This window comes from Aquarana catesbeiana, linkage group LG04 (genome assembly GCF_042186555.1).
Source record: "Aquarana catesbeiana isolate 2022-GZ linkage group LG04, ASM4218655v1, whole genome shotgun sequence".
Taxonomy (NCBI): Eukaryota; Metazoa; Chordata; class Amphibia; order Anura; family Ranidae; genus Aquarana; species Aquarana catesbeiana.
This window is the reverse complement of record NC_133327.1, coordinates 661,033,886-661,061,629: the sequence shown is the minus strand read 5'-3', so window position 1 is coordinate 661,061,629 and position 27,744 is coordinate 661,033,886. Positions and strand designations below refer to the sequence as shown.

Below are 27,744 nucleotides of genomic sequence, written 5' to 3'. Positions count from 1 at the left end.
TTGTAAAATTCTAAAATTTGGGCCCACCATCTCCCAACTACATGTGAGCGAGACTGCTCACAATCAAGAGATTCTGGATATGGGAGGGTGCAGGACAAAATGACACTTGCACAGCAGTGGCCTCCAAACCGCGTCTCAGGACCCAGATGTGGCCCCTGTTCAATTTATCCAGCCCTTGGGGCACTATTCCTCCCGATGACGGGACACGGTTCCTCCAACTGACACCAATGAGGCAACACTGTGTCAGGGCTGGGCTCTTAGCAGCTCTCTTCTCTGTGCTCGGGCTGCTAAGCTGTCGGATAATTGTCAGCACTCATTGATTCCTCAGCGGCTCACCTGGTGATCATTTCCTGCTAGTCAGTCCTGCCTACAGCCAGCTCCTTTTGGCTATTTAAACTGCCTTGTTCATTCCTTTCCTGCCTTCACCTGGTCAACACATCTGGAGATTCTCTGCCATTTTCCTGTGAAAGTCTTTGCCTAGTTGACGTCCCTTCTGGTTCCTGATCCTGTTGTTCTGCCTCTGACTACGCTGCTCTCCGGTTTCCCAATTACTGGTCTGTCTGACTACCCGCTTTGGCTTCGGATCCCTGGTTTATGTTTTTACTACGTTTACTGATCTGTACCATTTTTACCATTTCAAATTAAAAGGTGTGATTTTTACTGCATTTTTGTCTCAGTCTGATTCATGGTTCCTGACACACTGTTCCTCCAACTGACACCAATGATGGATCACTATTTCTCCCCCACTGACACCAATGATGGGGCACTACTCCTCCCCCACTGACACCAATGATGGGGCACTTTTCCTCCCCCACTGACACCAATGATGGGGCACTTTTCCTCCCCCACTGACACCAATGATGGGGCACTTTTCCTCCCCTACTGACACCAATGATGGGGCACTTTTCCTCCCCCACTGACACCAATGATGGGGCACTTTTCCTCCCCCACTGACACCAATGATGGGGCACTTTTCCTCCCCTACTGACACCAATGATGGGGCACTTTTCCTCCCCTACTGACACCAATGATGGGGCACTTTTCCTTCCCTACTTTTTTATACAATTTATTCCTATATACACACACAATAAAATACTTTACCATAACTTATTGTTTAGGGATCCTAGGACCCCTCCTACCCATTCCTACCAGTCACCGGGGTATTCCTTCTTACCTACTGACTGGGATGATATGAGCATTGGTGTGTAATACTGTACTAATATAAAACTACCTTTATGGTTTTTTCCTGAATATGCACTAGCATTTAGGTTTTCCAGGTAGCTCCAATCAACCCATTTTTTCTTTTAGTTCATGTACTTTTCTTTCCCTGCTGACACCAATGATGGGACACTATTCCTCTAAATAATACCAATGATGGGGCACTAGTCTTCCCTTCTAAAACCAAATGATGGGGAATGGTTTACGTCTACTGATGAATAGACATTTTCTATCCCACCGGTCATAGTCTGGCCCCCTCAAAGCCTAAGGGACAGTAAACTGGCCCTTTGTTTAGAATGTTTGGAGGCTCCTGTTGTAGAGGGTATCTACTAATCATGCGAACATGCAGTATTTGATGAAGGTAACCTTCTGCATTTCCATTAGATCAGGGGTATTGAAATACATGAAGGTCCCAGTCAGTAAAATTTTCTTCCAGCCGAGGTCTGGATCATATGTTTGACTCGCAATGGCACCTCTGCACAATGGCAAGCATGGCACGTTTTTTGCGAGAGCCATACTACATGGTGCCACAGTACCATGCAGCTTGGTACGGCGCAAAAAAAAAAAAAAAAATGAATAAGGATCTGGCACTTATTTTTCTGCGTTTCTGCTTATAAGGCAGCCCACTGAAATAAATGGGCCACCTCCATGCGTTACGCAATAATGTGAACCTAGCCTCAAAATTCTTCAGATCACAATCCATTTTATTACATGAGTGTTCTCAGTCTCGCTGCACATCATCCGCCCCCTTCACATTATTGTTTGTGGCCCCGCTTTATATTACCCCCTACTTCAAATTACAGTTCCCAGCTCCCCTTCATATCACCCCCCCCCCCCCTTTTCCCATTCCTGTCCTCACCCCCTTAGTAGAACCACATTCCCCTCATTTCACTCCCTTCACATTCCTGCCCTGCCTCTTATACATCATATTACAGTTTCTGATCCCTTTCCCCCTTACATCAGCTTCCTTCATAATAATAGTGCCCTCTACCCTGTCCTACCTTACACAGGGCACACAGCAGCTGACATCAGAAGTGCAGCAAAAGGATGGACAGAGGGCGGGACCTGCCCCAGTTAACTGATTGGTTGTTAGAATACAGGGCGGTTCTAGCAACCAATCAGTTAACTGGGCCAGCCCCCACCCATTGCTGTGCAGCTCTTCCGATGTCAGCTCTGTAAAAACATCAGAGCTGCGGCTGAGTGAAAAAAAAAGAAGAGATCCTAAATGGCGCAACCACGGTGGGATCAGACGCAAGACTAACGCAGTCCACCATTTAGTGATGCTTGCATTAGATAATTTGTTTCAGTTGTCCAGTTATGCAAGTGAAGTGGAATTTCCATCTTCAGCACTGTTGCAATTCCCAGGATGGCATTGGGTTTAGAAGTCTTACATCACAAAGATAGACCTTAATATTCCATGTTATTAAAGCGGAGTTCCACACATTGTTTAGTTTATAAAAAGTCAGCAGCTACAAAAAGTGTAACTGCTGATTTTTAATAAACAGACACTCGCCTGTCCCACGGTCCAGCGATGCGGGCGCCCAAAGCCTCGCTCCTTTCCTCCGGCGCCATCATAGCCACTGTGGGCACTCGGCTGTGACAGCTTTCGGCTTCACGGCCGGGCGCGCACCGCATATGCGCAAAACGTGCTGTGCTCTGCTAGTGGCCAGTGTCCCAGAAGAATGCTGGCAGGGAGAAGCCGTCTAGGGGGAGAGGAGGAGTCGCCTAGGCGGCCAAGAGCAGAAAGGAGGAAGTGGGACAGGTAGTCCCACTCTAAAACTAGGTACCCACCCCCTTCCCCCAAAAAATGACATGCCAAACGTGGCATGTCAGGGGGTGAGGTGTGCTTAAAGCGGAAGTTCCACTTTCTTACTTTATTCATCCTGATATTTGCACCAATTTTCAGGAACGCCCCTCCAACCCCCCCCCCCCCCCCTTAGTTTATATGCTTGATAAATAAGAGAACATATAAGTGTCTTGCCACAATGAATAATTTAGAGATACCTTCAAAGCTGCAGAATTAGCTTGTTCATCTAAAACTGCCTTCTTCAGCACCTGATTCTGTGCCCGCAGCTGAAAACAAAGAGGAAATATTATTCCAGATCCATATATGCATTCATTAACTATTAGAAAACCTATTGGAAGTTATGACATGATCTTAAAGAGAACCTGTGAGAAAAGTTATGAGAAAGCTGCCATTACAGCACAGTGGCATAGTGGTCAGTCCTTCTACCCAACAGCACTGGGGTCCCCTGATCAAACACAAATTACATTTTTATTTTTCACACAAATAGAGCTTTCTTTTGGTGGCAGTCACCACTGTTTTTATTTTTTGCTAAAAACAAACAAAAAAAGAGTGAATATTTTGAAAAAATAAATAAATTAAAAAAAGAAAAAACACCCCCGTTAGACTTACCAGTAACGTTATTTCCAGGAACCTTCCAGGACAGCTCCTTGAGAGATGATTGGCCCCACCCTCTACAAGAAACACAAATCAGATACAATTTAAAAGGCCCCTCCCTTTCCTCTGACCCTCAGTTGTTTAGATCAAGTAAACCTCCACCAAAAAGTGCACTCGGCAGGAGGAAAAAAAAATAGAGACTCATAAAAAAAAACCACCACCACCAGGTGAACAAAGTCGACCAGTGAAAAAACAGAATAGGGTGAGACTATAGACGCTGTCCTGGAAGGTTCCTGGAAATACCGTTACCGGTAAGTCTAATGGGGGTTTTCCCCCCCTTACCTTCCAGGACAGCTACTTGAAAGGATAAGCAACATTCTATACCTTAGGGAGGGACGACAGCCTTAAGCACTTTCCTACCAAAGGAGAGGTCCTGGCTGGAAAGCATCTGTACTCTATAATGTTTGACAAATGCATGAGAAGAGGACCAGACGGCAGCTTTAGAAATTTCTTCCCATGAAGTCCCTGCTCTTTCAACCCATGACGTGGCCATGGATCTCGTTGAATGAGCCTTAATTCTAGAAGGAGGGGTGCAATCCGATGCTTTGTACACTTCACAAATAGCTCCCCTAATCCATCTAGCAATAGAACTTTTAGACGCTTTGGACCCCTTCTTGGGCCCACAGAACAATACCAACAGTTGGGAGGAACTCCTAAAACCACTGGACTTTTCTAGATAAAGCAGAAGACATCTCTTCACGTCTAAAAGACTAAACCTTCCTCTTCCGCATTCTTGGGAGAGGTGCAGAAACTAGGTAGGACTACCTCCTGGGACCTATAAAAGTTGAAAAAAACTTTGGGCAAATAGAAAGGATCAGGTCTAATCACTACTTTGTCCTCTAGAATCCTCAGGAAGGGGTCTTTACAGGAAAGAGACTCTAGATCAGAAATCCTTATCCCTGACGTAATAGCAAAAAGGAAGGAAATCTTCAAAGAAATACATTTCAGGGAAGCCTCATGCAAAGGCTCAAAAGTAGCCCTAGTCAGCGCATTTAACACTAATGACAGATCGCAGGGAGGAATATGTTTGATGACCCTGAGAGCATGTCTAGTTCTGGCTGAAAGAAATCTCCTGACTAAAGGGTCCTCCGCTAGCCTTCTCTCTGCAAACAAAGATAGGGCAGCATTCTGAACCCCAAGGGTGCTGACGGAGAGTCCCTTTTCCACTCCCCTCTGCAAAAAATCTTATATACAGGGAGTGGAAAAAGAATCTAAACCGGTTTTCCTTTGCCAGGAAATAAAAGGTTTCCAAACTTTCCCATAGATTCTTCTCGTGACTAACTTACGGCTGTCCAGGATAGTTTGAATGGCCTTCTCTGAACACCCCCTCAACTGCAGGATGCGCCGCTCAGCCTCCAGGCCGTTAAATAGAAGGTCACTGATGGAGCAGATCTTCCGAACTGGAAGGGGCCAGGGAGGATCCATAGAGGGGGCCTTCAGAGAGGAAAACCAACTTCTCCTAGGCCACCAGGGGGCAATCAGAACCACTTCCGCCTGGTCCTGAATAATTTTCCGAACTACTAGAGGTAGGAGGGGAAAAGGAAGGAAGGCATAAGCCAGAGTGAAATCCCACGGGTAGGAGAGAGCATCCGTCCCCAAGGACCCCATCTCTCTCTCTAGCGAGAAGATTGCCGGCAGTTTTCTGTTGAGACTGGAGGCGAAAAGATCCACTGTGGGAAGACCCCATCTTAGCACAATCTCCCAGAATGTGCCTTGATGTAGTTCCCAACCGCTGGAACTGATGCTCACCCTGCTCATATAGTCTGCCAGCACATTCTCTGACCCCCTGATGTGGACTGCCCTGACTGAAGTGACATCGATCTCCGCCCAGGACAGAATCTGCTGTGTTAACGTTAAAAGCAACTTTGAACGAGTGCCCCCTTGCTTGTTTAGGTACGCCACAGTTGTGGCATTGTCTGAGAAAATTAAGAGGTCTCTTGAATAGACCCTCCTTTCCAGAGACACAAGGGCTTTCCCCACAGTTAGAAGCGCTCTGAAATTTGAGGAACAGCCTGCCTCCTCTGGCAACCAGGCTCCCTGGGCCTGCCTGTCCTGTGAATGAGCAGCTCAGCCCCACAGACTGGCATCCGTGGTAATTTTTATTGGGGAATGCTGTGCACAATCCTTCCCTCCCTGCAGATGTTCTCGCTGCTCCCACCAGAACATTGTTCAGGACGCTTAAATTGATGACTATACGAAAGCCGACGGAAGCTTTCTTGACCAGAAAGAAGTGAAAGTAAAATCCCCGGAATTTTTGAATTTCCGGAACAGGAGAAATAACTCCCTATATTTCCCACACAGAAATCAGATTTATCATGGCTTGCCGTCTCTCTAAGTCTCTCGGCAGATGGGTAAGGAAAAACCTCTGGGGGGGGGGGGGGGGGGATACTTTTGAATTCCAACCTGTAACCTCTAATTTCTGAAGAATAAAGTAATTATTGGAAATCTCTGCCCATTCTTTGATGAAATGAGACAACCTTCCCCCTACCCCTATTCTGGCATCATTGGGGATTTTTGGAAGGGGCTGAAGGAGCTTTTTGCTTGTCTTTGTTAAAAGACCATTTCCTCTTTGTCTGTTGCTTTAAAATTAGCCTTGTTTTGGAAGCCACGAAAAGGCCTCTTATTCTGGGGCTTATTCCTTTAGGAAGAAGGGACTTGCTTACTCTTCTCAGAGGAACGAGCTAGGACCTCTACTAAGGAGGAACCGAATAAGAGCTTGCCTTCAAAGGGAATGCCGCAGAGTTTATTCTTCGAGGTAAGATCACCTTCCCAAGATTTGAGCCAGATCACTCACCTAGCTGAATTAAATGATAGCAGAAGCTCTGGCTGCCGATCTTACCGAAACTGCTGCAGCATCAGCCAAAAAGGCAACCAACTTGGCAATTAGTGGGACTCCTTAATCTCTTCTTTGGGGGTATCAGAATAAAGAACCTCATCCAGACGCTGAACCCATACGTTTAAATTCCTAGCCACACAGGTGGATGCTACCGCCAGACCTAAAGAAAAGGCTGAAGCATCCCAGGCCTTACGTGGCAATGAGTCGGCCTTTCTATCCATTTTGATCCTTAAGGACCCCAGAATCTTCAAAAGAAAGATCTGACCTTTTGGACACCTGCGACATAGGAGCATCCAATCTAGGACACTTAAAGAAAACCTCCTCGAACTCAGACTGAAAGGATAACCTTCTTTTGTGCCCTCTGGACTGGAACAACCTTTTTTCAGGTTCTTTCCACTCAGAAAGAACCATGTCCCAGCGCTGCCCCATTGATTTCAATAGGGAGCAGAGGTGGAGGAGCGGTAAACACACCGCTCCAAAGAAGCTGCTGGCAGGACTTTTCCTGACGTCCTGCCAGCACAGCGCTGTGGTGTGAAAGCCCTCGGGCTTTCACACTGGAGACAGTGCTGCAGATGTTTGAGGGCGGATTGCAGGCGCTATTTTTAACGCTATAGCGCCTGCAAAACGCCCTCGGTGTGAAAGGGGTCTTAGAGACTGGTGTACTGGAAAAGCTCTCGCTTTCCGCCCTTGCAGACCCCTATACATTTTATCCTGTACAGATTGGGCTTGCTGTGGCATCTCAATCTGCTCTTAGGTATATATAGATTTTAGTAATTCGTCAATATCTTCCACTGGAAAAAGATATTTAGATGAGCTACCCGTATCCTCCTCTGATGGAGATTCCTCATCAGATGAAGAAACTGAATTCTCACCTTCTTCCAGATCAGGAGTATTGCGTGAACTCACAGTCTCAGACACTAACAGAGGAAGGGATCTAGCGGAGGCTGAAGGCTCCTGAGGTAAGGTTCTAGACGAGGAAGGCCCTAGTCTAGCTACCCTGTCATTAAGGGCCCAAAAGGAGTCCACTATCTCCTTCATAGAAGACATCAGCTCCTTAAAAGAGGAAGTCTCTGAATTAGCTTTAGATGGAATACAATCCTCACAAAATAGTTTTTTATAACTATCAGAAAGCCTGGACCTACAGTTCCCACATTTCTTCACCGGTTTGGCCTTGGGGGCAGTATGGGACCCGAATGCTGCCGCTGGTTCAATACGAGCGGATGCTCCATCCTCTGACCTGTCGTCAAACTCCATGAAGCAAGTGGAGAATGGCCGTAGAGTGCTGCTGCGCCGCTATGCACTTATCCGGCGTTCAGCAGGCTGTTCCCCCAAGCAGCATGCTCAGTGTATCCACACCGTGCTTCTAAAATAACAGACTGCGTCCGGAAGGGCGTCATGTGACTTTCGGTTCCGCCCCCATCTTGCCGTGTCACTGGAAGTCCTCCGACACCATCTTGGTACACTGCGGTGAAGCACGGGGAAGACACCACTCCTGGGGAAAAAATAAATAAAAAAGGGGGGGTTGCCACTCACACCACAGGTAGGCAAGTAACCCCAAACAAAGGGAACCCTTCTGGCAGATAGTAAAAAACCATCATCGGGACCAGCCTCGTCCGAGGGGGGGGGGGTGGAGGACTGCGTGCCGGGTTGGACGCCGTCCATCTCAAAAGGCGGACGGGCCCAGGACTATCACCCAGGACTTGGCCACAACTAGTCCTGGATGAAAACAGAGAAGGTGGGTCCACCAACCACAGTTACCAGACCCAAGAAAAACAAAAAATGTGTCTGTGCTCCTGGAGGGTCTGGAATCACAAAACAACTGAGGGTCAGAGGAAAGGGAGGGGCCTTTTAAAAATTCTATCCTATTTGTGTTTCCTGTAGAGGGTGGAGCCAATCATCTCTCAAGTAGCTGTCCTGGAAGGTGGGGGGGGGGGGGGGGACAGGTTTTCATAGTTTATTATAAAGTTTTGCAAACAGGTAATTTTATTTTTTCTCCTTCATTAATGTGCGCTGATGAGGCCGATTCACTGATGGTGAATGTTGGGACCGATGTCCCTTTTACAGAAGCCGGCTTCTGTTTTCATTGTGTGATCAGCTGTCATTGGCGTCAATATCAATGTGTTAAAGGGCCGCTGTCATTGGCCCTTTACCACCATCTGTGATCAGCCAAGTCCGAAGGACTCTGATCACAGAGTGCACCGTCCGCACGCCGCAGGGGGCGTGTGGGCAGCGCGAGCACGCCCACGGACGACCTCCTGGCATTTTACGCCCACGCTGTAGCCGTCATTAAGTCCTGCGCACATGCACGGTGTGATGTCATCGCGGCTCCGGCCAATCACAGTGCCCCGGAGCCCGCAAGAAACACCAGGGAAGATGTCAGCTGGTTCAAAGGTGTGTGGGCCCCGCTGCTTCGTTCTAAGGCAAGTACTAAATAATAAACAGCTCATTATGCCTTTGTCTTACAGGTTGTTGTTTTTTTTTTTGGGGGGGGGGGGGTTTACAACCTCTAAAGCCTTGTGTACACCATATTCATTGCCATGTGCCATCAAAGGAAAAATGGCCAGATATGAGGAAACCCCACAACACCAGAGTGCGATCAAGAAAAAAAGACAAATTCTGGGTTTTTGGCAACTGACCAGTCTTTCTTTTTTACTTCTAATCTACTGAAATTCAAAAACTTCCCTGTAAAAGAAGGTTGGGGTTCCACAGCCTTTATGGTTTCACTCTGCATAGACAGGACAGAAAGGAATGGGTTAAAAGGACTTCTAACCCGTTGTCACTCTTATGACATCCTGTCATTGCCATTTCAAAAACCAAGCTGGGTAAGTTACTTAAATCACTATGGGACTAAATGAACAGTCTGTTCAATCCTATAAACCCATAAGAAGATTTGCATAGCTGTTCATCTATCAAAAAACCAAATGTTCTCAGGCTATACGGTCATAAAATCGAATGTGTGAATGGGGAACATACCACAATATGGCCACTAGTTGGAGCTGCTGAGTCTACTAATTTCCTATACTAAGGGCCATCTAGTGACCATAATGCCATATTTTCCCCATTCACACATTTGATCTGTAAAGCCCGAAAAAATTAAATTTTCCCCTTTGCACATCACCAGTTTATATGTACACTAGAATACCAAAAGTATTTGGACACCTGCCTGTACACGTACATGAACTTTAATGACGTCCCAGTCTTAGTCCGTAGGGTTCAATATTGAGTTGGCCCAACCTTTGCAGCTATAACAGCTTCAACTCTTCTGGGAAGGCTGTCCACAAGGTCTAGGAGTGTGTCTATGGGAATGTTTGACCATTCTTCCAGAAGTGCATTTGTGAGGTCAGGCACTGATGTGGACGAGAAGGCCTGGCTCCCAGTCTCCGCTCCAATTCATCCCAAAGGTGTTCTATTGGGTTGAGATCAGGATTCTGTGCAGGCCAGTCAAGTTCCTCCACCCCAAACTCGCTCATCCATGACTTTACGGACCTTGCTTTAACTCAGCAACGGCAATGTGCATCCGTATGTCCACTGAAAGTGCATGTGACAGGGTGACAACGCAGGAGAGCAAGTCATAGACAGGGACAGGAGCGTTGTCATCCTATAACAGAAGCTGCTACAAAATGACTTCTATGAGAGGTCACCAGCTATTCTTTAATGAAAGCTGCCAATTTAAAAGGATTGAAAATCACATTTAAAATGACATTACAGAGGTTATAAAAAGTCTACACACCCCTGTTAAATTGTCAGGTATCTGTGATGTAAAAAAATGAGACCAAGATAAATAATTTAAGAACTTTTTGCACCTTTAATGTGACCTATGAACTGTACAACTCAACTGAAAAACAAACTGAAATCTTTTAGGGGGAGTAAAAATAAAAAAAATAAAATAATGTGGTTGCATAAGTGTGCACACCCTCTTATAACTGGGGGTGTGGCTGTGTTCAGAATTAAGCAATCGCATTCAAACTCATTTTAAATAGGAGTCAGTACATACCGGCCATCACTTAAAGTGCCTCTGATTAACCCAAAAATACAGTTCAGCTGTTCTAGTAGGTCTTTCCTGACATTTTCTTAGTCGCATCCTACAGCAAAAGCCATGGCCCACAGAGAGCTTCCAAAGCATCAGAGGGATCTCATTGTTAAAAAGGTATCAGTCAGGAGAAGGGTACAAAAGAATTTCTAAGGGATTAGATATACAATGAAACACAGTGAAGACCATCATTAAGTGGAGAAAATATGGCACAACAGTGACATTACCAAGAACTGGACGTCCCTCCAAAATTGATGAAAAGACGAGAAGAAAACTGGTCAGGGAGGCTGCCAAGAGGCCTACAGCAACATTAAAGGAGCTGCAGGAATATCTGGAAAGTACTGTCTGTGTGGTACATGTGACAAAAATCTCCCGTATTCTTCAGTCTGGGTTATGGGGTAGAGTAGCAAGACAGAAGCCTTTTCTTAAGAAAAACATCCAAGCCTGGCTAAATTTTGCAAAAACACATCTGAAGTCTCCCAAAAGTATGTTGGAAAATGTGTTCTGGTCTGATGAAACTAAGGTTGAACTTTTTGGCCATAATTCCAATAGATATGTTTGGCACAAAAACAACACTGCACATCACCAAAAGAACACCATACCCACCGTGAAGCATGGTGGTGGCAGCATCATGCTTTGGGGCTGTTTTTCTTCAACTGGAACAGGGGCCTTAGTCAAGGTAGAGGGAATTATGACCATTTCCAAATACCAGTCAATATTGACACAAAACCTTTAGGCTTCTGCTAGAAAGCTGAACATGAAGTGAAACTTCTTTCAGCATGACAACGACCCAAAGCATACATCCAAATCAACAAAGGAATGGCTTCACCAGAAGAAGAAGAAAGTTTTGGAATGGCCCAGCCAGAGCCCAGACCTGAACCCCATTGAAAATCTGTGGGAAGATGTGAAGAGGGCTGTGCACAGGAGATGCCCTCACAATCTGACAGATTTGGAGTGTTTTTGCAAAGAAGAGTGAGTGGGCAGATATTGCCAAGTCAAGATGTGCCATGCCGATCGACTAATACCCAAAAAGACTGAATGCTGTAATAAAATCAAAAGGTGCTTCAACAAAGCATTAGTGTAAGGGTGTGCACACTTATGCAACCATATTATTATTATAGTTTTTTATTTTTACTTCCTTCTACCTAAAAGATTTCAGTTTGTTTTTCAACTGAGTTGTACAGTTTATAGATCACATTAAAAGGTGGAAAAAGTTCTGAAATGATTTATCTTTGTCTCATTTGTTTACATCACAGAAATCTGACATTTTAACAGGGGTGTGTAGACTTTTTATATCCACTGTATGTCAAAGCTTATATGTGATTGTAGTATTACTAGATAGCATTGGCTTTTTTTTTGCACTGCATTGATGCATTCACACAATGTCACAGTAACCATGAGATAAAACAAAGTTCAGGAAAATTCCTTTATCCCATTGTTTTGCAAATCTATGTACACTACAAACTGTATGATTGAATCAGTTCTGATATCGCTGTTTTACTAACCTGACAGCTTGTTATTCTAAATAGGAAACCTTCATTTTGTTTGCAAATATTAAAAATTCGAACTAATCGGCAAGAATAAGTCCTTACATTTAAAGAGCACCTGTCATTTCAGATCCATCATGGCAGCGCCTGTTATCGGGCATCCACTCACCTGCTACAGCTACGTCCCTCACCTTGTTGTGTCTCTGCCACATCACCAGCCCTCCCATTAAAGTGAATGGGACTGTCGGTGAGTCAACAGCGGGTCAGAGGAGGAGCCACTGAGGGACAAAGATGACAGTTGCTCTTTAAAAATCGTGATTTAAATCGACTTGATTTAAATCAAATCCACCCTGGATTGAGCAAGAGAGGGTGGCTAAGTTCCTAGTATTTTTTAACCAGTTTGGTGTCACTTTAAAGTACAGCATTGATCATTATCTTTGTGTTCTTTGGCACTTTTTGTGTGGCCCTTGGGGCCCCTGAAGGCAGCCATTTGTGTTTCCTACTGCCCTGTTATAGCAGTGATTTCTAGCACTGTCATGTAATATGTCTGCCGTCTCTGACCGTCTTCTGCATCCTGCCTGCCGTCTCTGACCGTCTCTTGCATCGTGCCTGCCGTCTCTGACCATCTCCTGCATCGTGCCTGCCGTCTCTGACCGTCTCCTGCATCGTGCCCGCCGCCTCCGACAGTCTCCTGCATCGTGCCCGCCGTCTCCGACCGTCTCCTGCATCGTGTCTGCCGTCTCCGACCGTCTCCTGCATCGTGTCTGCCGTCTCCGACCGTCTCCTGCATCGTGCCCGCCGTCTCTGACCGTCTCCTGCATCGTGTCTGCCGTCTGACTGTCTTTTGTTTATCTGATCATATTAAGAAAATTGACATGTATGTTTGTAGTCTGTTATATTCTGTTTAATACCTGGTGATCCTTCTAGTCCCCCTTCTCCCCTTTTGCATCTGATCACGCCATACATGGAAGCAGATCAGGGCCAGCATGAACAGTTTCTACCTTTTCTGCTTTCTTGGAGTTCCAGGACACCGTCAGCGCACACTTCACACCTGTAACCTCCGTAGTCTGTTTAGCCACCATACCCACCTTTCCCATTAAAGATAGTGCCCCCCAGCAGCATCACAAGACGAGACACCCTTCTGGGACACAGGATGTTCTTCTTTGCTGTGTGAGGTTATACATTGTCGTCATTCACCCCACCTCTCAACCTATCAGAAGAAGCCTTGAATTCATTAAAAATACAAGGCTTCCCGTGAATGGCTGAGCTCAACTTGATTTTGTTCCTGGGAGTGGGACTGGAAGTTTCAATACCACTGCCAGAACACAGGGCTGTGTACTCTATGTAGCTGATGCTCCACATAGTTTATACAGCGGTTGTATGTGTTACTACAGGAAATTGTTCGCTTGGGACAGCTTGGCCCGAAGGACCAATTTAAAGTGAAAGTAAACCCAGAGTTCCACTTTAAAACACATTGACCCCCTTTCCTGACCAGGCCAATTTTCAGCTTTTAGCGCTGTCGCACTTTGAATGACAATTGCGAGGTAATGCAACACTGTACCCAAATGGCATTTTTATTTAAAAAAAAAAGTTTTCATAGTTTATTATAAAAATTAGCAAACAGGTAATTTTTCTCCTTCATTGATGTGAGCTGATGAGGCTGCACTGACAGACACTACTGATCAGCACCGCCCCGCTAGCGGTCGAAAAGCGCCGCTAAAACGATGCTAAAAATAGCGCCGCTTTACCACTGACGCCCTAGGCGGCACAGTGTGAAAGGGCTCTTAGCTGTCCAGGGATCCAGAGCTGTCCTCACCTGAGCCAGCTCTTTGGCATGCTCTGGGGCCGGGCACCGGCATGTTTACTTTGGGAATCTGGCAGTGGCTGCTGGCAACCACACAGTCTGCTCCCCACTGCACATGCACGAGTTGCACTTCGCTTTGTGAATGGTCCCGCAGCTTTCTAGGACCTGTGAGGTGTCCCAGAGAGCTGCGGGGAAAGGAGGGGGCTGAACGTCCGCTCAGATTACCGCAGCGAAGTGGGAGCGGGTACATGTCAAAACCAGGTTTGCCGCTTCCCCTCCCTCCAAAAAAAAGAAGTGCCGAATGTGGTGGGGGGAGGCGGACAAGTGGAACTTCTCCTTTTGGGTGAAGTCATGCTTTAAGCATATTGGGCCCTTTACGTATCCTGGCCCCAACAGCCCCACCATATTTATTGGTGGAAGAATACGAACCGGCTTTGTGCCTCTCCTTTCAGGTTCTCTAGCCTATGAAAGTTCAGTTCTCCATGTCACTGTCCTTGTAGGGTCACAGGGAGCCGTGTCTGGTGAAACCGGAAGAGACGCTCTCTCTCAAAAGTGACATCTCCCCACACATCCAAATTTGTGACCGCTGGAAATGATGGTGGAAACATGTTTCCAAAAGCGAGAGAGGGGTCACCACCCAATCCCTGGACTATCTTGCACAGACTGAAAAATAGGCGCCACTGAGAAAAGCACACCACCGAAAGTGACGCAATTGGTGACATCATGTGCCATCAGTGCGATCTTTGTACTCTCAGAACGGTGGAGGACACCGAACAGCACTTGAGGACTATGGGTAGGAAAAACTTGCCTGCTAGTGGAGAAGTACTAGGGGAAGCCAACCACGTAGCCTGCGGTTGGAGATGGATAGTTGTATACCTCCCAATGGACATGAAACCTTGGGCTTAAATCAAGATGTTCTGGGGGGGAGATCCAGGAGTAATTTCCCCCAAAAGCAATGAACTGCCTGGTCTCCTCTGAGGCTGTGGGAACACAGACAGGGAGGCTCCTGTAACAAGCAGTCTAGAAGACAATAACAAATGTTCAATGCTTTTGTTGGTCCAGAGCAGGTGTCCAAACTGTGGCCCTTTGCTTGCCTTTATTCAGCCCTTGGGGCACTATTCCTTCCAATGACACCAACCACGGGGCACCATTCCTTCCAATGACACCAACCATGAGGCACAATTCCTTCCAATGACACCAACCATGAGGCACAATTCCTTCCAATGACACCAACCATGAGGCACAATTCCTTCCAATGACACCAACCATGAGGCACAATTCCTTCCAATGACACCAACCATGAGGCACAATTCCTTCCAATGACACCAACCATGAGGCACAATTCCTTCCAGTGACACCAACCATGAGGCACAATTCCTTCCAATGACACCGACCACAAGGCACAATTCCTTCCAATGACACCAACCACAAGGCACAATTCCTTCCAATGACACCAACCATGAGGCACAATTCCTTCCACTGAAACCAATCCCGAGGCACAATTCCTTCCAATGACACCGACCACGAGGCACAATTCCTTCCAATGACACCGACCACGAGGCACAATTCCTTCCAATGACACCAACCATGAGGCACAATTCCTTCCAATGACACCAACCCAACCACGAGGCACAATTCCTTTCATTGATACCAACGATGGACCACTATTCCTTCCACTGACACCAACAATGGGGCACTAGTCCTCCCACTAACACCAACAATGGGGCATTATTTACTCCTACTGGATGCCAGGACATCTTCTATTGCCACAGTCCGGCCCCATAAAGTCAGACAGACAGTAAACTGGCCCTTTGTTTAAAAAAGTTTGGAGAGCCCTGGTCCAGAGGAAACACAATAACTAAGGCTCAGGTGTATAATGTATAAAATAAAAAATCTGCGCTATGTGTAAATAAATGAAGATTCCAAGTGAATAAAACAAGTGAAAAAAAAAGCAGCACTCACGCATAAGCACACATAACAGAAAAAAAAAAAAAAAAAAAAAAGTGTTGCGCTGTTACTCCATAATCTCTCTCTCTCTATATACACACACACACACACAAAAGTCCATCCGTTAAAATGTAGTGAAAAAAAAAAAAAAAAAAAAAAAAAAAAAAAAGGGAAAAGAAGTACAAAATTCCAACTTATGACGTGTACGCACGGACGGACTTTTCGACTGGACTGGTCCAACAGGACGAGTCCATCGGACAATCCAACCGTGTGTGGGCTTCATCTGACTTTTTCGAGCGAAAATCAGACGGACTTTAGATTTGAAACATGTTTCAAATCTTTCCGACGCACTCGAGTCCGGTCGAAAAATCCGCTCATCTGTATGCTAGTCCGACAGACAAAAACCGACGCTAGGGCAGCTATTCGCTACTGGCAACTTCCTTATTTTAGTCCGGTCGTACGTCATCATGTACAAATCCGTCGGACTTTTGTGTGATCGAGTGTAGGCAAGTCCGTTTGTTCAAAAGTCAGTTGGAAAGACCGTCGGACCTTTGATGCTGAAAAGTCCGCCCGTGTGTACACGGCATAAGAGTCCATATGTGAAAGAAGTGTCAACCCAATTTCAATCGGTGCAGACACCCAGTGCTCCTCACAGGATAAGTATGGTAAATATATCTGCTTACCAGATACTAAGACCTCCCAAGGTTTATAAGCACTTCAGAGACCATTCACTTCTCACTACAGGTATAACCACTTTAGCTGTCCAGCCAACATGATTGGATTCAAGAGATATCCCTCACAGTGATTACCCTTCAAAGGAACTCCAGAGTCCGACCATTCAGCAAATCACATGGGAGAGGAAGAGAGATTCACTGCGCAACATTCATTTAAAAGGCACACACAAGTTCTACTTGCAATAGATCGAATAAAATAGGCTTATATTTGTTCGTTCGACACCCTCCACGGGTGTACTGACGTCACCTCTGATCCGTGCCAAGCTAGGGGTATAATGCTCATTTTTTTAAAGCTGCGGATGATGGGTTTTCCAGTTTCTAGGTGGGAGAAGTCTTTTCCTCTCAGATGCTGCCCTGAAAGATGACTTGAGAAAAATTAACTTTTCAGGTTTGGTAGCGGACTAAAGTCTAGGTATGAGTTATACATTACCGCTAGAGAAGGATGAACTTCACTTATAATTAACATCTAGAAAAATGTACTTCAATGTTCATAGCCAACATTATATTAACCCCTTCCCGCCCAACCCCTGACATCCTTTTAGTCCCCCTTCACATGGGACAGATTCCGTTCTCATCAGCTCACAGATCCCCTGCCGATCAGAGCGGAGCGGGTGGATGGCGCATCCATGTCAGCTCATTTTCTGCAGAGCAGACACAGACTGAGCCCTCTCTGCTCTATGGGTGACCGGGAGTAAGCAGACTCTGCTGTCTGTTTACACCCAACTACCTCCGATCCAATTCGCCTAGACAGAAGCCAACGGATCCCCTTCCGTTTTTTTTTTTGTTTTTTTAGCAGATATGGTGGGTGTAAATGGACTTGTGACCGGGTAAACCCTTCTGTCCATAGGGATGAATGGGCCTTGGAATCAGGTGCGCCCAAAAAACTTGATAGGTGGACCGGATCAGTGTGAAAGGATCCCCACGGGGTGTGTATGCTCAGGGGGCTGGAAGGATCAGCGCACATGTAATCCCTGCGATTGGCTGTCACAGTGCTTTGTGCACTGGTGTGCAGTCACGTTGGAACAGGAAGGGGCCACACCCAAACCGTTCCCACATAATTGGGAGCATGAAATTGTCCAAAATGTCTTGGTATGCTGACGCCTTAAGAGTCCCCTTCACTGGAACTAAGGGGCCAAACCCAATCCTTGAAAAACAACCCCACACCATAATCCCCCCTTCACCAAATGATTTGGACCAGTGCACAAAGCAAGGGCCATAAAGACATGGATGAGCGAGTTTGGGGTGGAGGAATTTGACTGGCCTGCACAGAGTCCAGACCTCAACCCAACAGAACATCTTTGGGATGAATTAGAGCGGAGACTGGGAGCCAGGCCTTCTCGTCCAACATCAGTGCCTGACCTCACAAATGTGCTTCTGGAAGAATGGTCAAACATTCCCATAGACACACTCCTAAACCTTGTGGACAGCCTTCCCAGAGGAGTTGAAGCTGTTATAGCTGCAAAGGGTGGGCCAACTCAATATTCAACCCTACGGACTAAGACTGGGATGCCATTAAAGTTCATGTGTGTGTAAAAGGCAGGCGTCCCAGTACTTTTCCTAATATAGTGTATATTTTGAACTCTGTGCTACTGATAGCCCACAGCTTCTTTGTGGACCCATCCTGACCCTCTCAGTAGTGGCTGCATGCTCAGAATGGCATTACTGGTGGTGACAATGGTAGACAAGCCCCAGGGCATTCAGGTCCTCACAGCCACTTGTTGTCTCCACTGGAAGCACATGTCAGATGTTGAGCAGCAGACCTAATAGACAGGGCCAGCATTGTTAGCCAGTACAGGAAGTGCCTTGAAAAGATCATTGTGGCAGGATCACCAGATATTTTATTAAGGGTTGCAGGATACAGAGTGTACCAATAGTTTTGGTAATATAGTGCATCTCTCTGTATCACGTATACAGTATCTCACAAAAGTGAGTACACCCCTCACATTTTTGTAAATATTTTATTATATCTTTTCATGTGACAACACTGAAGAAATGACACATTGCTACAATGTAAAGTAGTGAGTGTACAGCTTGTATAACAGTGTAAATTTGCTGTCCCCTCAAAATAACTCAACACACAGCCATTAATGTCTAAACCGCTGGCAACAAAAGTGAGTACACCCCTAAGTGAAAATGTCCAAGTTGGACCCAATGTATCAATATTTTGTGTGGCCACCATTATTTTCCAGCACTGCCTTAACCCTCTTGGGCATGGAGTTCACCAGAGCTTCATAGGTACTGGAGTCCTCTTCCACTCCTCCATGATGACATCACGGAGCTGGTGGATGTTAGAGACCTTGCGCTCCTCCACCTTCCATTTGAGGATGCCCCACAGATGCTCAATAGGGTTTAGGTCTGGAGACATGCTTGGCCAGTCCATCATCTTTACCCTCAGCTTCTGTAGCAAGGCAGTGTTCGTCTTGGAGGGGAGTTTGGGGTCGTAATCATGTTGGAATACTGCCCTGCGGGCCAGTCTCTGAAGGGAGGGGATAATGCTCTGCTTCAGTATGTCACAGTACATGTAGGCATTCATGGTTCCCTCAATGAACTGTAGCTCCCCAGTGCTGGCAGCACTCATGCAGCCCCAGACCATGACACTCCCACCACCATGCTTGACTGTAGGCAAGACACACTTGTCTTTGTACTCCTCACCTGGTTGCTGCCACGCACTTGACACCATCTGAACCAAATAAGTTTATCTTGGTCTCATAAGACCACAGGACATGGTTTCAGTAATCCATGTCCTTAGTCTGCTTGTCTTCAGAAAACTGTTTGCAGACTCTCTTGTGCATCATCTTTAGAAGAAGCTTCCTTCTGGGATGACAGCCATGCAGACCAATTTGATGCAGTGTGCGGCGTATGGTCTGAGCACTGACAGGCTGACCCCCCCACCCCTTCAACCTCTGCAGCAATGCTGGCAGCACTCATACGTCTATTTCCCAAAGACAACCTCTGGATATGACGCTGAGCACGTGCACTCAACTTCTTTGGTCGACCATGGTGAGGCCTGTTCTGAGTGGAACTTGTCCTGTTAAACCTCTGTATGATCTTGGCCACCGTGCTGCAGCTCAGTTTCAGAGTCTTGGCAATCTTCTTATAGCCTAGGCCAGTGATGGCGACCCTTGGCACCCCAGATGTTTTGGAACTACATTTCCCATGATGCTCTGGCACTCTGCAGTGTAGTGGAGCATCATGGGAAATGTCGTTTTTATGTAGAGCAACAATTCTTTTTTTTTAGATCCTCAGAGAGTTCTTTGCCATGAGGTGCCATGCTGAACTTCCAGTGACCAGTATGAGAGAGTGAGAGCGATAACACCAAATTTAACACACCTGCTTCCCATTCACACCTGAGGCCTTGTAACACTAACAAGTCACATGACACCGGGGAGGGAAAATGGCTAATTGGGCCCAATTTGGACATTTTCACTTAGGGGTGTACTCACTTTTGTTGCCAGCGGTTTAGACATTAATGGCTGTGTGTTGAGTTACTTTGAGGGGACAGCAAATTTACACTGTTATACAAGCTGTACACTCACTATTTTACATTGTAGCAAAGTGTCATTTCTTCAGTGTTGTCACATGAAAAGATACATTAAAATATTTACAAAAATGTGAGGGGTGTACTCACTTTTGTGAGATACTGTAAATTTAAATACAGCGATATAAAGGCAGCCCCAGACTAGATGACAGATGATGGGTGTCAGTGGCGATGATGAGTGTAGATGGGTGTCAGTGGTGGTGGACATGGTGATGGTCAATAAGAAGTGTCACTAGTGGTGGTGGTGATGACGGGAGGAGATGGGTGTCAGGGTGGCAATTGTGATTGGTGTGTCAGTGACTGATGATGGGTGTAAATGGGTGTGAGGGGTGGCAGTTATGAAGGGTGTAGATGTGTGTCAGCAGCAGTGATCATGGAGGCTGTAGATGGATGTCAGGAGCGCCGGTGATGATGGGTGTCAATGGCTCATAATGAGTAAGGAGGGGTGTCAGGGGCGGCAATAATGAAGGGTGTTGGGGGCGGCGGCGGTAATAATGAAGGGTGTCAGGGGCGGCAACAATGAAGGGTGTCAGGGGCGGCAGTGGTAATAAACAAGGGTGCCGGGGGGGGGGGGGGTTGCGACGGCAATAATGAAGGGCGTCGGGGGGGCATCAAAAATGGAGGGTGTTGGGGGCGGCGGCAGCAATAAAGAAGGGTGTCGAGGGGAGGCAATGGTAATAATGAAGGGTGTCGGGGGGCGGCAATGGTAATAATGAAGGGTGTCGGGGGGCGGCAATGGTAATAATGAAGGGTGTCGAGGGGAGGCAATGGTAATAATGAAGGGTGTCGGGGGGCGGCAATGGTAATAATGAAGGGTGTCGAGGGGAGGCAATGGTAATAATGAAGGGTGTCGGGGGGCGGCGGCGGTAATAATGAAGGGTGTCGGGGGGCGGCGGCGGTAATAATGAAGGGTGTCGGGGGGCGGCGGCGGTAATAATGAAGGGTGTCGGGGGGCGGCGGCGGTAATAATGAAGGGTGTCGGGGGGCGGCGGCGGTAATAATGAAGGGTGTCGGGGGGCGGCGGCGGTAATAATGAAGGGTGTCGGGGGGCGGCGGCGGTAATAATGAAGGGTGTCGGGGGGCGGCGGCGGTAATAATGAAGGGTGTCGGGGGGCGGCGGCGGTAATAATGAAGGGTGTCGGGGGGCGGCGGCGGTAATAATGAAGGGTGTCAAGGGCGGCGGTAATAATGAAGGGTGTCAGGGGGCAGCGGCGGTAATAATGAAGGGTGTCAAGGGCGGCGGTAATAATGAAGGGTGCCGGGGGGCGGCAGCGGTAATAATAAGGGGTGGCAATAATGAAGGGTGCCGGGGGGCGGCGGCGGTAATAATGAAGGGTGTCGGGGGGGCGGTGGCGGTAATAATGAAGGGTGTCGAGGGGGCGGTGGCGGTAATAATGAAGGGTGTCGGGGGGCGGCGGCGGTAATAATGAAGGGTGTCGGGGGGGCGGTGGCGGTAATAATGAAGGGTGTCGAGGGGCGGCGGCGGTAATAATGAAGGGTGTCGGGGGGGCGGCGGCGGTAATAATGAAGGGTGTCGAGGGGCGGCGGCGGTAATAATGAAGAGTGTCGGCTGTAATAATGAAGTGTGTCGGGGGGCGGCGGCGGTAATAATGAAGGGTGTCGGGGCGGCGGTAATCTTGAAGGGTGTCGAGGGCGGCGGTGGTAATCATGAAGGGTGTCAGGGGCGGCAATAATGAAGGGTGTCAGGGGCGGCAATAATGAAGGGTGTCAGGGGGGCGGCGGCGGTAATAATGAAGGGTGTCGGGGGGGGGGGGGCGGCGGCGGTAATAATGAAGGGTGTCAAGGGCAGCGGTAATAATGATGGGTGTCGGGGGGCGGCGGCGGTAATAATAAGGGGTGGCAATAATGAAGGGTGTCGGGGGGGCGGCGGCGGTAATAATGAAGGGTGTCGAGGGGCGGTGGTAATAATGAAGATTGTCGGCTGTAATAAAGAAGTGTGTCGGGGGCGGCGGCGGTAATAATGAAGGGTGTTGGGGGCGGCGGTAATAATGAAGGGTGTCGGGGGCGGCGGTAATCATGAAGGGTGTCGGGGGCGGCGGCGGTAATCATGAAGGGTGTCAGGGGCGGCAATAATGAAGGGTGTCAGGGGCGGCGGCGGTAATAATAAGGGGTGGGAATAATGAAGGGTGTTGGGGGTGGCGGCGGTAATAATGAAAGGTGTTGGGGGGCGGCGGCAATAAACGGGGCAGCGGCAATGATAATGGGTGTCAATGACTGATGAGGGGTGTAGATGGGTGTCAGTAACAATGATAGGTGTCAGCAGTTGGTGATGCTGTAGATCGGTGTCAGTGGCAATGATGGGTGCAAATGGGTGTTGGAAGCAGCGATGATGGGTGTCATTATTAATGGGTGTCAGTGGGTGATGATCGGTGGGTAATGATGCCGGGTGATGGTGGGTGTCGGTGGGTAATGATGGGTGGGTATCGGTGGGTGATGATGCCGGGTGATGATGGGTGGGTATCGGTGGGTGATGATCGGTGGGTGTCGGTGGGTAATGATGCCGGGTGATGGTGGGTGTCGGTGGGTAATGATGGGTGGGTATCAGTGGGTGATGATCGGTGGGTGATGATGCCGGGTGATGATGGGTGGGTATCGGTGGGTGATGATCGGTGGGTGATGATCGGTGGGTGATGATCGGTGGGTGGGGATCGGTGGGTGATGATCGGTGGGTGTCGGTATAGTCGGGTGTACATCTCTCGCCCCCTCACCTTGGAATACTCCTGTGCCAGTTTCTGGTACTTGCCCTGCATCTCCCCGCTGGCCATGCTGGCCATAGTGTGGGTAGATCGGTGAATGTACCGGGCCGGTAGCGGAGGGATGAGCTCCTCGGTCAGGTGATAGTGAAGTCCGGTCTCCCGCCGCTCCGGGTCACCATCCCCCTCCCCGGTAATGGATGGACGGGCACACAGCGAGGACCGGAAGTCACCCAGCAAAACACTTCCCTGCTGTCTCCGGACCACGCCTACAGCCGACACTCTCAGCCAATGGTGGGTTTGGGCGTGACTCTCCAATGACAGCGGCGCGATATAGAGCCTTGCCAAAGCAGAGCTGTGAATGGCTGGATGAGCTCACACGCTGATTTCTGATTGGCTGTTGTGGTGATGCTGTGCTCAGAGCATCTCTGAGTCTGATGGTTGGTGGTGCTCAGGTCTGCCATAGCATCCAATATACAAAACACTGATCGCCTTGAATATTCTTATATCAGAGATCAGTAGAGATGTGTAGGGAGGTGATCTGATCTGAGACCCATTGGGGGGATTCCCCTTCACTTCCTGTCTCATAGCCAAAACAGGAAGTGAGAGGAAATCCCTGAACCAGTGTCCCCATTGGAAGATTTCCCCTCTATTCCTGTTCTGGTGACAACCCAAAATGTGGGATTTTCTTTCACTTTCTCTGTGCTAATGGTAAACAGGACACATAGAGAGAATTAATCTCCCTAATAGGGGCACAGACAGCAATAACAACCTGACAGGTGTTCTAATCCCTCTCCACTCTATCCAACACTAAAAAAAAGGTTTTGACTTTAACTGCTTGCCGCCCACCCCGCCGCCAAATGACGGTGGGGTGTTACAGCTCTCCTTCTGGGACGATGTCATATGACATGGACCCCGATCTCTGTAAAGAGCCGTGTCCGCGGCTCTTTAACCATGTGATCGGCTGTCCACATGTAAACACGGAAATGCCGGTAATCGTCTCTCCTTGCCTCACACTGACAGAGTGTGTGGTGAGGAGAGCCGATCAGCGGCATCTCCAAGCAGGGGAGAATGTAATCAGGGCACTGATCATCAGTGCCCTGATTAAAATATAGCAATACAGTGTCACCAATCAGTGCCCACCAATGCCAGCAATCAGTGCCCACCAGTGGCAGCAATCAGTGCCCATTAGCGATGCCAGTCAGTGCTGGCAATCAGTGCAACCCATCAATACCCATCAGTACCGCCTATCCGTGTTGACTAGTGCCGCCTATCAGTGCCCACCAGTGCCACCTATTAATGCCCATCAGTGCCACCTAACAGTGCCCATAAGTGCGGCACATTAGTGCCTCCTCATCAGTGCCCATAAGTGCCGCCTCATCAGTGCCCATAAGTGCCACCTCATCAATGCTCATGAGTTCAGCCTATCAGTGCCGCCTCATCAGTGCACATAAGTGAAGGCGAAAAATTACTTGGTTACAAAATTTACTGACAGAAAAAAAGTAAAAAACATTTTTTTTTCAAAATTTTTGGTCTTTATTTTTTTGTAAAAATAAAAAAAACCCAGCAGTGATTAAATACCACTAAAAGAAAGCTCTATTTGTGTGAAGAAAATGATAAAAAAAAGTGTTTGGGTACAGTGTAGCACGACCACGCAATTGTCATTCAAAGTGCGACAGCGCTGAAAGCTGAAAAATGGCCTGGGCAGGAAGGGGGTATAAGTGCCTGGTAGGCAAGTGGTCAAACATTAATGTCCAATTACAAAAAAAAAAAAAAGTTGTCATTCACCCTTTACAGCTCTGTCCTCCTCTATCCTGCACTGCAGGACCTCTCCTGGGTTGAATGATGCCCAGTGTCATTCACCCACTTCCTGTGAGCCCAGGGCGTCATGGACACACCCCCTGGGAGTACCTCATCCCCCCAGTCACACAGGAGAATGCTGCAGAGAAGAGTGCTACATGAGAGCGATGCTAAGGAGGATAAGGACCTCTCACCACTACTGCAGAGGATGAGGACCTCTCACCACTACTGCAGAGGATGAGGACCTCTCACCACTACTGCAGAGGATGAGGACCTCTCACCACTACTGCAGAGGATGAGGACCTCTCACCACTACTGCAGAGGATGAGGACCTCTCACCACTACTGCAGAGGATGAGGACCTCTCACCACTACTGCAGAGGATGAGGACCTCTCACCACTACTGCAGAGGATGAGGACCTCTCACCACTACTGCAGAGGATGAGGACCTCTCACCACTACTGCAGAGGATGAGGACCTCTCACCACTACTGCAGAGGATGAGGACCTCTCACCACTACTGCAGAAGATGAGGACCTCTCACCACTACTGCAGAGGATGAGGACCTCTCACCACTACTGCAGAAGATGAGGACCTCTCACCACTACTGCAGAGGATGAGGACCTCTCACCACTACTGCAGAAGATGAGGACCTCTCACCACTACTGCAGAGGATGAGGACCTCTCACCACTACTGCAGAGGATGAGGACCTCTCACCACTACTGCAGAGGATGAGGACCTCTCACCACTACTGCAGAGGATGAGGACCTCTCACCACTACTGCAGAGGATGAGGACCTCTCACCACTACTGCAGAAGATGAGGACCTCTCACCACTACTGCAGAGGATGAGGACCTCTCACCACTACTGCAGAAGATGAGGACCTCTCACCACTACTGCAGAGGATGAGGACCTCTCACCACTACTGCAGAGGATGAGGACCTCTCACCACTACTGCAGAGGATGAGGACCTCTGAAAATAGAAGATGTTGGTAGGAGAACATAGAAATTCGGCAGCAGTCAGGTTATCCTACCTCTTGTGCTGTGGAAGTTTGGACACGGGCAAACAGTAAAGTTGTAAGTCAAACCCTCCTCTACCCAGAAAATGCAGGGGGCCAACAAAAAGAGGGTGAGACCCGTGTGGCCCAGAGGGCGCAAAAAGATTTCACTGCGAGTTCAAAAATCTTATTTCCTGACAGACTCCATAGCAGCCTACGTATGGGTTAATCCCGCCTCTCATACCTCATAGGACCCTTCTCCCATAAATCTTTGCTCCTCGCCAGAGGCCGTGTTCCTTTTTTGTCCTCCTCCGAGGACCAAGATGAAGTCTTACCTTGTGAAGATTTCTGTGATCCAGTCCTGGAGGTTTGCGCGTAAAGTGATGGATCAGGCGGTGTTTTTTCTGGAGTCCAGCAATCCCAGCTATTAACAGGGTGGACACTGTAGTGATTTAGTATATTAATGTATATTGGTTGTATAGATAATTAATTAGTGGTTATTATATAATGATGATGATGTAAGTACTCTTCCGCAGCAACCCAATTCTTCCAGAGAGATGCACTTTATTGACTTCCAACACAGCACAAAGTCCAAAGCCCACAGATGACAAAGAAATCCGACAGAGGAAATATAATTCAGAGACCCATATTATTCAGTCTTCCCAGCCATGCACAGACAAGCCTCCCCTCATACACATACAAGCCTCACTTACAAACCTATAGACTGAATGCCGTGTTATATTCACCAGGCATTGAATGGCTGAGCAATTTGATTGGCCTTTCAATTCAGGACTTTAGTCTTTCAAACAGACAACAACTCCCAGCCGTGAACAGTTGCAGTTATAAACCGCCCCAATTTGCACTCCCGCATATCAACATCAACAAGTCCTCTTTAGATATATGTAATTAGATTAGATTAACATACCACCTGAATACCCTTTGAAATGTTCAAATAGACTTGCATATGATTAACACATCAAAGAGTCTTCAGCTTGTTCCCTTGCTATGTTAAAATTCAGTTGGACAAATCAACCATTCGGTCAACATTGACTGCATGTGTACATACACACAACAATGTCCCACATAAATCGGTGAACATATTACAACAACTGTAGCAGGCACTTCAATAGTCTCGGCCGGCTCCAGACCAGAATTGTACATGTGCAGTATCAAGCCAACCGTCAGACTTTTTTTACTGGCAACTTCTTCCTGTCACTGGCATTTACTGGCAGTAGAAAAGTGCCTGTTTTTTACTGGCTGCCAGTATAAATACTGATGGTTGGCAACAATGTCATTTCCTATTCCTAGTCATTTCCTATTCCTGATATGTGCCTGCTGTACCATGTACTTGTATGAGAAAGTCTCCTGTTCTCTTTGTTTTGCTTCCTTTATGTGAAATCCCTGGTGTGTCTGTCAGTCCCTCTGCTTTCCTAATAAAAACTGACCACACTAAGCAGGAGAGCACAGCGTGGTCAGTTCTCTAGCTATGATGGGAACTCAGCCTGCTCTCCTCCAATGATCAGACTTGTCCTGACACCCCCCCCCCCCCACTGCACAGCTTTTCACTGAGAAGATCAGTGTGCTGCTGCTTCTCCTCCCCAAGCTCTTATGCAGCTGAGAACAGAGGGAATGTGATTACTTATAAAAAAGGCAACAAAGATATTTATAATTTTTTTATTTTTTATATCTATACACAAATGTTTTGCTTACCATTTCTATTTTAATCGCTTGCTGACCAGCGCACGCTGATGTACATCAGCAGAATGGCACTGGGGGCAAAAGGGCAAACAGGTATGTCCCCTTTAAGAAGCGGTGTTGCGGGCGCGCGAGTGCCACGTCCTCCGTGACAGCGGGTCCCGTGGACTCGATGTCGGTCGGATGCCCGCAATCGTGTCACGGAGAGGTAGAACGGGGAGATACTTTTGTAAACAAAGCATTTCCCCGTTCTGCCTAGTGACATGACAGAGATCACTGCTCCCTGTCATCGAGAGCAGTGATCACTGTCCTGTGTGTTGAAGCCCATCCCCCCCTAACAGTTAGAATCACTCCCTAGGACACACTTAACCCCTTCACTGCCCCCTAGTGGTTAACCCCTTCCCTGCCAGGGTCATTTACACAGTAATCAGTGCATTTTTAAAGCACTGATCGCTGTATAAATGACAATGGTCCCAAAATAGT

At 47.6% G+C, this 27,744-nt stretch overlaps 1 protein-coding gene across 1 annotated transcript in view; it reads right to left on the bottom strand.

Moving 5' to 3' along the window:
- Positions 1-23,056, bottom strand: part of PPP1R21 (protein phosphatase 1 regulatory subunit 21) — a 143,958-nt gene extending 120,902 nt beyond the window's left edge. The window contains exons 1-2 of the mRNA XM_073628523.1: positions 22,785-23,056; positions 3,223-3,291 (exon numbers count right to left, since the gene is read on the bottom strand). Coding sequence (XP_073484624.1) covers positions 3,223-3,291; positions 22,785-22,850 — 135 coding nt within the window. The 5' untranslated portion in view covers positions 22,851-23,056. The remainder of the gene's footprint in view (positions 1-3,222; positions 3,292-22,784) is intronic.
- Positions 23,057-27,744: the final 4,688 nt, after the last annotated feature.